This window comes from Sardina pilchardus, chromosome 11 (assembly GCF_963854185.1).
Source record: "Sardina pilchardus chromosome 11, fSarPil1.1, whole genome shotgun sequence".
Taxonomy (NCBI): Eukaryota; Metazoa; Chordata; class Actinopteri; order Clupeiformes; family Clupeidae; genus Sardina; species Sardina pilchardus.
Genome location: NC_085004.1, coordinates 8590931 through 8603430, shown reverse-complemented (window position 1 = coordinate 8603430; position 12500 = coordinate 8590931). Strand labels below are relative to the sequence as shown.

General features: G+C 40.3%; 1 protein-coding gene across 1 annotated transcript in view; it reads right to left on the bottom strand.

Annotated features, from left to right (window-relative positions):
* Nucleotides 1-12500, bottom strand: part of LOC134095676 (uncharacterized) — a 15967-nt gene that overhangs the window by 1543 nt on the left and 1924 nt on the right. The window contains exons 2-14 of the mRNA XM_062549335.1: nt 12477-12500; nt 11681-11843; nt 11270-11462; nt 10867-10957; nt 10565-10626; nt 9653-9761; nt 9503-9564; nt 8553-8667; nt 8293-8354; nt 6664-6766; nt 3422-3483; nt 1244-1294; nt 1029-1094 (exon numbers count right to left, since the gene is read on the bottom strand). The exon at nt 12477-12500 is cut by the window's right edge and continues 81 nt beyond it. Of these exons, the coding sequence (XP_062405319.1) occupies nt 1029-1094; nt 1244-1294; nt 3422-3483; nt 6664-6766; nt 8293-8354; nt 8553-8667; nt 9503-9564; nt 9653-9761; nt 10565-10626; nt 10867-10957; nt 11270-11462; nt 11681-11843; nt 12477-12500 (1163 nt within the window). The remainder of the gene's footprint in view (nt 1-1028; nt 1095-1243; nt 1295-3421; nt 3484-6663; nt 6767-8292; nt 8355-8552; nt 8668-9502; nt 9565-9652; nt 9762-10564; nt 10627-10866; nt 10958-11269; nt 11463-11680; nt 11844-12476) is intronic.

The window sequence follows — 12500 nt, the reverse complement described above, 5'->3', positions numbered from 1 at the left end:
GCAAGGACGGTAGGCAATAGAAAATATTTGAAATAACATTAGGCTGTTATCTTAATGTATAAAAAAGCCTATTTTAAAGGAACACTCCACCGTTTTTTCATATTAAACTACGCTATTCCCTTAACTAAGACGAGTTGATACATACCTCTCGCATTTCAATGCGTGCACTCACTGGCTCTGGTGCGCGGCGCTACTTTGATAGCACTTAGCATCCAGTTCATTCATTAGGATCCAAACAGAGATGAAGTTAGAAGCAACCAAACACCTTCACGTTTTCCCTATTAAAATACAGTTACATGAGTAGTTACACGACTAGTTAGTGACACAAAATAAAACATGGCGCTTTTCTAAGTGGGTAAGAAGGAGAACTATAATGTGTGGCGGACTAGTAATTGGGAGCACTTCGACACTGCGCAGTAGTATCTTCACTCCAAAATGAAACTGAAAGTGCAAGAGTGATGATATTACTGCGCCGAGTCAAAGTACTCCCAAGTGTTATTCCGCCACCCAATACAATTATCCCTCTTACCTGCTTAGAAATGCACGTTTTATTTTGTCTCACCATACTTGGTCGTGTGACTACTCGTGGAACTGTATTTTAATAGGGAAAACATGAAGGTGTTTGGCCGCTTCTAACTTCACCTGTTTGGATCCTGATGAATGAACTGGGTTACCTAGAGTACTATCAAAGTAGCGCCGTGCGTCAGAGCCTTTGAGTGCATGCATTGAAACCTGAGAGGTATGTATCAACTCGTCTTAATTAAGGGAATAACGTAGTTTAATATGAAAAAACGGTGGAGTGTTCCTTTAAATATTTCACCAATACAATCAAAATACTAACCATAAAGCATATGTGTCACAATGAAGAGAAATTAAAATAAGTTATGCTTCTAACAAAGTTTCTAACAAACATACTACTGGCAAATTCCTGACTAAAACAATTTTAATATACTCTAATGAACCCACAGATCCCAGCTCATTACATGAGATATGTTGGGCAAACTTTGGGTCCATTATTGAGATTATACCTTGAGCTGCGGTCTCGGAGAGGTGAGGCGATCCAAAAGTGCCAGAAGCCAATATTTCTTCATTGTCTAACAACAAAACAAAACAAAAAAACAATGGCATCAACTACACAGCAAGGAGGGTAGGCAATAAAAAGTTTACACATTTGAAGCCAATGTTAAACATTTCACTTATAGAATTACAAAATCCGCATTTTGGGAGCCCATTTGAACATTACCTTGCAGAGTGGAAACATCGGGGAGTTGCTGTGATCCTGTATCCATATCTTCTGTGTCATCTATTAAATCACAATGTAAAAATGTTATGAAATGTTATTACATCATCAACCATATACACATACACCAGGTATATTCAACAAAATGTAAATGATGCATACCACCGATTCCATCAAGAGATTTTCCTTGAATATCCTTCACACTTCCCTTCTCCATAGCCATAAGCAGTTTTGAGATCTTAGCCAGCTGAATTGTTGATTGGGGCAGTCGATAGTACTCTATATGCACCCTAATGTCATGGCCGAGAAAATCGGCCAGCTGGTCCAGTTCATTATCTTTCAAGTTCATGACTTGGCTTATTGTGGCGATCTGTTTGCGAAGGTTAGTTGATCTGAGGTTTTGAGGATCTTCGGCTCCACAAGCATCTGCAAATTGACCAAACTGCCCTCTGTAGTGACCAAGACTACAAGGAACAGCGAAGAGGTAATCGTTGTTTTCAGTAACTCCACACTCTTTCCTCTTACTAATGAGGGGTGACAGGTTAGCGGTCATATCAGGAGTCAGTATCACCGCAATATTTCGTCCTTTTTCCCCCCTCAATTCCACGCTGGCGAATTGTTTGCAAAGTCTCCTCTCAACTTCTGTAAGCCCAGTGCTTATGTCATCGTTAAGTTGTGACATGTCACGATCTTCAACATTTTTTACAGTCATTCGCGCCACTTCACCTGGATTATCGGCTAGTTTCTCCTTAGCCAATTCCACTTGCTGACCAAGATGTAACTGTAGCTTCTGAACGTCTTTGGCCAGTGGAAGCCTGGTGCTCTTGTTGCATTTGGCCTCGCTCAGGTTTGATAAGGCAGAATGGGAAACTAATTCAGACCACTTTGTTTTCTGAAGTGTATGAAACCTCTTGATGGAATCGATCCCCTCTTGGTCCTCTTCCATGAGGGCACGACACATCATGAGGTCACTTATCTTTCTGAGAGAATGCCCAATTTTCAGGGCCAAACTTGGGGCTTTGAATGTGTTGTTTTGGTGATCAAAACCAGAAACTCTCTTGACAGCACTAGTAAGAATGAAGAAGTTGCCTGGTTTTATTGCCTCTTCCATGTTATGGATTCTAGTTGTGTGGCGCAAAGTCACAAGTAATCTCCCAAGTTCCCTTACTTTCTGTCTTATATACTCATGCTTTGATCTGTCACTCCCATGTTTATTAAAGAGGGACTGGGCAAACTGCATGAGATAATGATCATTCCTTACTGCAGAGGACACTGCATCCTTGTGCATTTTGCCCAGCACTGACCAAAGTTCACTTGAAATTGGCTGGGACATTGTAGATTGAGCAGATGCTATGCCAAAGACTCTCTCTCTCAACTCGGGTCCCTCTTCAACATTATTTTCGGGTCTCAGAGCACATCTTTTCATATGTCGAGAAAGTTATTTTCTGGATATCATACCCTTACAGTACAAGCAGTAATCATACGTCTCAGAGCTGCTGCTCTGTTTGGAACTCCTTTTCACTTTAAGACAGCCTGATCCTGTGGTTTTAACGACTGAGTTATGCTTGAAGTTGCCAAGGTTTCAGAATTTTTCAAGAAGAACCTTTATGTCCTTTGAGGATTTGGGGAACTGGAGTGCCTGAGCAATTTCAGCATTTTCATGTGCATGCCTCTCGAGATGACGTGCAAAGTTTGTTTGAGGTTTTCCACATAGGAAACAATAATTGACATGGCTTTTAAGGAGTTTTCCTGATTTGGTTGTGGATTTACTTTGGCTAAGAACATCCACCGTACCCTTTTCGGTACTCACATCTCCTGTTTTCTGCATGTTTGACTCTGAGCTTTCTGGTTCTGGTTTGGGGTCACTTAGGAGATCACCGATAGTTTCTACATCTACCAGGAAATTCTTACAGATATCCTGTGTATTCATGTGTTCTTGTTCAGCAAAAGTATCGTCTAAATCAGGCATGTTAGTGGTATGGGACGTTTTGGATGTTTCAGGCAACTCAACACTCAACTCTGTCCCTGAGCTTTCTGAATCCGATACAGACTCTGGGATGTACTCATCATCAGATGCTAATGTTACATCATCCTGTAAAGTAGAATGAAATGAATGGAATGAAATGAATGAATTTAAAAAAACAACTCATTATATCGATATATACGTCAATGTACACTTACATCTATATCCCAGTCTTCTGAGGATTTCTGGAGGCAGTTTCTATGCCACACACCACAGCATTCTTCATAGACAAAATTAGGCAAACCACAGTGTTAGACAACAATTGAGCAGTTTCCCATGCTGACTAATCACATACTCATTTTCTTATTAAATGCAAACAGCTTCACACTTTTGAAACATATAAAATCAAGAAATGTGAACAAAATGAACTATTTAGTACAAATGCACAGTTTTAAAATTCAACTTAGACAAAAAGGACACAGGTTTCCACCATTAAGGTAGAATTCACTGGAGTGGCAGAGCATGTACATTACTCATTCAAAGTTAAAAATGCATGTAGTGATCCCACACATCACACATTAGATTGATCATATGGCATCGTCCTAACAATTAAGATACTTGAGATCCTGAATATAAAGCATTGTTACTGTAAAACAGATACATTAGTAGCCTGACCTGATCAAAGACCGATTATTTTTGTAACGTGTAATGTGCAAGGTATGAGGCCATATAGCAGGCATCACCAAATGGCGGACCGCGGTCCGGGTCCGGACCCAGTGACGCTGCTGTCCGGACCCGTTGAAATTGTCGGCCTAATATTATCAAAGAGCATCGTCCGTAGCCAAGCCAATCAACTTGATTGTTTACCTTTCAGCAACAGAGAATAGGCCTAGCGGGAGAGAGAGGAGATGAGAGAAAATGGCTTGCTCAAAAATGATGGTGAAAACCGAACTTTTAAAGATGAATGGACGGACGGACCAATACGTTCGTGCTGCTGTGAATATGCGCTGTGAAACTGTGGCGACGTTAGCGTGCGTCACTGAGATCAAACACGCGTCGTTAGAGGAAAGGTACACGCAGAAGTCCGCAGTGAGGGCAAGTAAAACTTGAGAAGCACTCCGAGAGCTAACAAACAGACAAACAAACGCGAACCCCGATGAAAACATTACTTTCCTTGGCGGAGGTAGGATAATAATTATCAAATTGAAAGCACACTATGACAGGTCTACTCGTGTGATCACGCATGCATGTACAGGCAAATTAGTGTTCGTTAAAGATTGCGTGGATTTTGATGCAACACAAGAGAGCATTTAGCGATGGGACAGCAGCTGTGAATGAGTGCTTAATGCGGCTGCAGAAACTTTACAGATCCCATTGTCCGCTTCAACAACAAGATACAAGAACATCTGAACTATTAGCAGAGGATACTAGAACGCAGTATGCAAAGGTCTTTTTTTCTTTTCTTAAAGATCCACTTTTATTTTATTCAAAAGATTCGGAATGTTTTACATTAGGCCTAGGCTGCTTGAAATAGGCCCTAAGTTCAGGCTGCTCAAAGTTATTTTGCACTTTATATTTATTCTATTCAGAATAAATTCAGTGTCTGTTGTCTGTCTTTCTTGAAATGTAGGCCTAGTAAAGACTACAGTATTGTTTTGCATTCAAGTACCATTCAAGTTAAGACTTTTTGGTATGTTACAAGCATATTACTTTGAAAACACTTGAAATGTAACAATAAATTAAATAGGCCTAGAAATGTACATGCGTTATTGATTTTATTAACTTCAGGGTAGCCTACACTATTTTCAGTGACAATTTAAGATTCGGACCTTTGCCGGGAGGACATTTTAGTAACTGGACCTCTTTGAATTTTAATTGAATACCCCTGCCATATAGGCTATGTTTCAAAATGCATTCTTGGCCCAAAGACTTCTGGCAGAATGGAAGAACAGAAATGCTGAAATGTTTATCCTACATTAACTAAGAAGGCTTGTGGGAATAAAAGTAAAGTAATTTAAAAGCTGTGGAGACAACTAGAAGCATTTGGATTGCCAATTGCTTGGTGGATCTATTGAATTAGGTCTGGATTTATTAGGCCTAAAGTTTTTGTTCATCATGACAACTACATTCTAAATTCAAAGGCGACTTGAAAAGCCCACTCGATCTATTATCAACTCAGATGCGTAAAGATAGGCCCAGTGACTTATTGGACGGCACAAATTTAGAAAATGTTAGAAAAAACACTTGTAGATGCTTATTGGACATGGCCTGAGTGTTCCCATCCTGCCTTGCGCGGTGATTTGATTGACTCTGCTTAGACAGTCTGGAAGCTACTGCCCTAATTTTCACCTGAGATAGGGGACCAATCACAGAAGAGGGGGTAAAGCAAGACGATGATGAGCTATGCACATTTGATAGACATCCGTAGCGCCCAATGAACGGAACTGGGCATTTTTTCAAATACGAGAAAATGTACTTCTGGTTGCCAGACCACGTCTCATTTGAGAAGTGGTAGGCGCAAGCCAGGCTATATTGGACAGGCATTTCGAGTATATAGATATTCTAAGAAATTTACATGTTCGATGAAGGTTTAACTTCATCTTCAAAGTTTATGAGCATATGTGTAATTACATAACGGACTTGAGGGCATTTTGCTTGTGTTGACACTCACTGAGACATAATGAAAAGTTGGTGTATTATGCATTTCTGCCAAGCTAATCTTTAAAAATGTTGGCAAAGGAGGATAAACATTGCTCCATGTTCACACAGCGCATCAAACCAAGTCCATGAAAAATGCATGTCGCCGAGCTGCAGCGTACTGGATGAAAGAGCGATACATTTGCGTGCATTTAAGGTTGTAGCTAGTTTGGCTATCACCATACTAAACTCAATCTTTTAAGATTGAACATTAGTCTGGGGAGTCTGCACTGCATTTCTACTGCATAAGAGGCGTGGTCAATGGGCATAGTTCAGATGACTGATTGGTTGAAGGACTATCCAAAAGTGTAAAGATCAACGATCTGAGTGTGCCTTTTGGATAAGCTAGTTTGTGACTGGATCCAGAAGATGTGGACAGGAAGCAGGAGAGATAGATGTGCAGGTTTCCAGCCTGAGCTGCAGGGCGAAATCCAAATTGCCGGCAGGTCAGGGTTTACCCAGCCTACGCAAATGGCCTATTTTTATTCCAAAACGGTACATTTTGCCAAAAGGTGACTAGTTTGCACGTATGCTCACTGTTCTCTGCCACGTGCCTCCGCTTGCAAACTCCCTTACTTGGTACGTCATTGTATCTGCCACTCCAGTGTTCTCAACCCCAATGGTTTGAAATGATAAAACATTCAATCAACATGGTTTTATGCTTTATAGTTGTGAGACTGGAACGGACTCATGGCATGAAATTAAACTATTTATGGCATACTGAGAAATGCATTAATTGGGAGAAGATGAAAAACACACTTACGTTTGCATCTTAGACCGCACCATCTGATAGATGTCAAAGGTGAATGGCATATCCAGCATTCGTCAATTCTCACCATTTCAAAAACCAGCTGATGAATTGTACACTGTGGCAAAAATGTTGTGAAACATGAAATAAATGTTAACATTTACACATACAAATTATATAATGAATTAAAAAACAAATAAAAAAAATTGGCTGTTACTTTCACACAACATTTTCTACAAATCCATCAGGAGAGATAAAAAGGGGGAAATAAGTTACTTTTTGAGATATTATAGTGAAACATATCTATTCAATTCCTGACTTCCTGTTGTTTGGCTAACTGTTGGGATGTCACTCATCACACACACACAAGAAACATATATGCTTATACTTGAAACTCTGACGTTTTAAAAAAAAAAAACTGAAACTGGTTTCTGAACCTGTGCCCTGTGTTTACACAATACAGGCCACTAGCGAAACAGTGAGTAACTAACTGATAGGTGCAATGAAACAGATTATTCTCTTCTTCCTAGCCACAGCACTACATAACCGCAAACAGCAAGGAAATATGTTAATGAACTATTTAAGATATTTAAGAAATATATTTAAGTAAAGCAACAAAAGTAAAAACAATTCTAATAAACTAAAGTAATTTTGTGAAAAAGGGTAAAAATATGTGCATGTGTTTGTTACACAGACAAACTCATGGTATGCAAGGACATTGTGGATGTCATTAACAGTCTGAAGGACAAACACTCAGACTTCCACTATTGAACTCCCAGGGTGCCTCTCAACATCTCTCCTCGATCCTTGATGCTCGAGGGGCGTTCCCACTGATCTATAACTAAAACCGGATAGACTATCCCATTGTTGCCGCCCCATCATTCTTTATGTAGATCAATGAGGATCAAGGCGGAAGGGAGGACGTATATAAGCCAAATGAGAGGCACCCCCAGTGTATGGCACACTCAGAAAAACACCAGTGTTAGGAGGACACCATGGTTAGTAAAGACCATCCATACTGAATAGAAGGCATTTCCACTATTGAACTCCCAGTGTATGGCACACTCAGAAAAGCACCAGTGTTAGGAGGACACCATGGTTAGTAAAGACCATCCATACTGAATAGAAGGCATTTCCACTATTGAACTCCCAGTGTATGGCACACTCAGAAAAGCACCAGTGTTAGGAGGACACCATGGTTAGTAAAGACCATCCATACTGAATAGAAGGCATTTCCACTATTGAACTCCCAGTGTATGGCACACTCAGAAAAGCACCAGTGTTAGGAGGACACCATGGTTAGTAAAGACCATCCATACTGAATAGAAGACATTGCCACTATTGAACTCCCAGTGTATAGCACACTCAGAAAAACACCAGTGTTAGGGGGACACCATGGTTAGCAAAGACCATCCATACTGAATAGAAGACATTCCCACTATTGAACTCCCAGTGTATGGCACACTCAGAAAAACACCAGTGTTAGGGGGACACCATGGTTAGTAAAGACCATCCGTACTGAATAGACTGCATTTCTACTGTAGCTTCAAGAAGCTTACTAAAACATTGAAAATTGTGTTCCATGGAACATCACAGTACTTCAATCATTGGTCAATTTCAAAGCACAGATAAATTCAAACTCACCTCACATGCAGAGTCGTTTGGTGTGGATCTGGATGATTGGCATTCCAATATCGATTTGGTCTCTGTACAAGAGAACACAGGGAGATTCAGTGCTTAACTTTCCTCAAGTCATAAAACCACATATAGCCATAACATTCCCGACTCACATCCCTCACTAAAAATGGCCTGATATTGCCACATGTTTTGCATGCTGCAGATCTTTAGCAAGCATGACATGCATTGCCAGAAGTTAACAACATTTATTCAAAACTATAACTGACCACTGGCAAAGTCTGTTGAGAACACAGGGGGTGACACCTCCTGCGGCTGGACACTAACTTCTCCAATCCCCTCGTTTGCAGTCGAAGTGCTACACTGGCCCCTGACACAGTGCACCTAAAAAAAGGACGGCAATATACAAAGATGAACAGGCATAAACTGGTACAGTCCATTACACATTAAAAGGACACCCTCACTCAAACCTTTAAAAGAACACTTCACCGTTTTTTCATAAAACTACGCTATTCCCTTAACTAAGACGAGTTGATGCATACCTCTCACTTTCCCTATTAAAATACAGTTACACGGGTAGTCACACGACCAAGTATAGTGAGACAAAATTAAACGTGGTGCATTTCTAAGCAGGCAAAAGGGATAACTATATTGTGTGGCGGAATAACAATAGGGACCTTAGACTCGGCCCAGTAATATCCTCACTTCAAAGTGAAACTGGAAGTGCAAGAGTGAGGATATTACTGCACCACACAATATAGTTACCCCTCTTACCTGCTTAGAAATGCACCACGTTTTATTTTGTCTCACCATACTTGGTCATGTGACTACTCGTGTAACTGCATTTTAATAGGGAAAACATGGAGGTGTTTGGTCGCTTCTAACTTCATCTCTGTTTGGATCCTAATGAATGAACTGGGCAAGCTAAGTGCTATCAAAGTTGCGCCGCGTGCCAAGGCCAGTGAGTGCACGCATTGAAACGTGAGAGGTATGCATCAACTCGTCTTAATCAAGGGAATAACGTAGTTTAATATGAAAAAATGGTGAAGTGTTCCTTTAAGTTCATGACACTTAAAATGATGTAGCCAGGGTAACAGTGTTAAGTGACGACTATCTGTCCCGACAAAGATTTCAGATTCGTAATTCATTGATAAAAATGTCCCTTACAAAACTACAAACATTCATACATCCCAAAATAAACAGCTGAATTCAAACTAACCTCATGTGCAGGGCTGTCTGGTGTGGGAATAAATGACTGACACTCTGCTCTCAATTCGGCATCTGTTGAAGAGAACACAGAATATGAAGGCGCAGAACTTTGCAAGACCCCAGTATTTACCAAACATTGCTAATTCAAGCAAGGACTCACCTCTGTATAAGTCTGAAGAGAAAACATTGGCTTCCAAGTCATGGGCATCGTCACCAAGCTCTGCAATGGAGTGTTGGCCAGAAGGGAAGCTTGCACCACTGAGCTGTGTCTAAACAAGTTAAACATAAAAATGCATATGTGAGTTTTACACAAATATTCAATTAAATTAAATGTATTGTCATTCAGCATCATCTTGTAAAATTCCCACAATAACACATCTCTGGCTGCATTTTGTTCTATATTAGTACACCATTAGAAAAGCTATGCTGTCTGCATTTATGAATTACTTGCTAACAATTCAGCTAGAGAAAATATATTTTGTGGAAGAATTGTTATTTACAAATAATTCACTATATTTTACTGTGCTCTCATTCATATAATACTACTTTCCAACTTATTTCCTTAGCCATTGTAAAACAATAGAACCAAAGATCGTATAGTAAGGAAGATGAATCATAAAGGGGGTTTTCAATGGAATGAAATGGTGCCCACTTCCGCCTCCTATCTGGGCGTGATCAGTGACGAGTAGACCAGTGTAGAAGCAGCAGAAGCAGTGTGCCGTTGATAACAGGTGGCCTGCGCAATTAGCGGAGACAGGTCAGGTCAGGAGGGACAGGTTGTGAACAAAGTTATTTTTCTATGTATTTATCACGCTGGAAAATACGATTTCAATGTGGGAATGTTAAAGACGTGTGCCTTGTAGAATATGGGTTCGTTACTTGCATTGCTGAATGTAGGGCTAAGGGAATGGTCATAATCCGAGATAAGGTTTATTTCTCCCGTTTGCCTCCTAAATGGGAGTGGCACTACGTCACAGGGACACCAGGATTGACCCTCATATGACTCGTCTCGCTTTATAAACCGTCTCTGATAGAACTTATTGCTTTGAAAGACAACTGTATTCAACCTAACCTCACAAGCTGAACTGCCTGGTGTCATATTGCAGGACTGGACTTCTGGTCTCTCTCTGGTCTCTGTAGAATACAGAAAAAAATATGAGGAAGGCCAGGGAGGGTGGGGTTGTGCTTCACTCTATAAGCAACCACACCATCACTGGTTCACATGGTTCACTGGGAAACAATAGGTTTATATGTCCACCATAACTAAGTAAAACCATCTCAGTTAAGATGCCAATAAGTGGCATAAATGTTTCTCCCTCATCTGCAGCACACCATTGACAACTAGATAAAACATTAAGTCAAACAGCCACTGACCTTCAATAAAGACTGTGGATGCCATGATTTGGTCTTGGAAACTGTCTTTAATAGACTCTTGAGCAGCAGTGCTTGTAACAGTAAGGGGAACCTACAAAACATACAGGACAACGTAAACAGATAAACTAGCTGGCATCACCTGGGCGAGTTATGCAAATTCAAGATTACAAGATTGACCGAAAACCAGACTGAATATCACCAAGAAGAGACTTCTATTTCTTGGTTATAATTGTTGGCACTAGCTAGTGATGGGTATTGTGTAATTTCAGTGGCATCATGAAACTGACACAGCTTAACACACAGTGGCTTTTAAGACAGAGATGATTTAATTGTTATCAAGATGTCAAAATATAGGCTATATTGACTCCAATTCATAGGGGGGAAAGAAATCAAAATGACCCACCTTTTTGCGCCAGGGCCATTCCTTCCCACCATAGTCATAGGTGATTTCAGTTCCGGACGCAATTTCCTTCAGTGCAAAAAGGCACATATGTGGCTTCCCTCCTGCTTCAATCAACTTCATTCTGCAATTTGGTGACTTGTGCTCATCGTTTACCAGTCGTCCAAATGATCCATCTTCAAGTGCTCCATCAATACTGCAAATTAACAAAATTCATGCACTAAACAGACGTTTATAGTGACAAATTAATTTTAATTGTACTTTAATTTGTAAGCCACTACACTAATGGCAACATCCAATACAACTATTACAGTAGCTGTTCAACGCACAGTTAATTGCAACATGAGGTCTTCACTTCAGAAATCCTGACTTCTCACTATAGAAATCTAAACATATTAGTCATTCTGAACCTACCACCATGTCTTCCGCTTCCATATGAAGTCAAACATGAAGATTGAACATGCACTGTGGTACAGTTTACGCCTATGTTCAGCTTCAGCTGCATCAATGAGCTCCCCTCTATACTCCACCACAAAGTCTCCTTGATTGAAAACAGCTGAAGTGAAGATACCACGACCTGCAGACACAACATTATTAGAGACACAAGGGCAGCAGACTATCCATTGGATACAACTCACTCAGCACTGCAAATAATCGCAGAAAACGTAATTGTGCCAATAAATTGCTACAATACAAGGTTGTGCTTATTTGTAGTTCTACATGTAGAATAATGAATACATTAATCCCACTGTTAACTAAAATATTATTGAAACACTATTAAGAACTTTATTAATTTATATTGATGTACAATTAATAGTCATAGACTGAAAACCACTGGTGACAATATCGATTCAAGAACCTGTTGCGTGTAACCTTAGGCTGGGGGAACCCTGCCTGACCTGCCGGCAAATTTGGATTTCGCCCAGCAGCTTAGGCTGGAAACCTGCACATCCATCTCCCCTGCTTCCTGTCCACAACCTTTGGGTCGAATCACAAACTAGCTTATCCAAAAGATGTACCAGATTGGGTCTGATTGGTTGAAGGACTAGAGTCATTTGAATGAAGCCCATTGATCACGCCTCTTGTGCAGTAGAAATAAAGCGCAGACTACCCATATTAATGTTCAATCTTAAAAGATTGAGCTTAGTATGGTGCTAACCAGACTAGTGTAACCCCTCAGTCTAGCCTACAGTGCATCAAAGTCACTCACCTTTAACTGGATTAATATATTTGA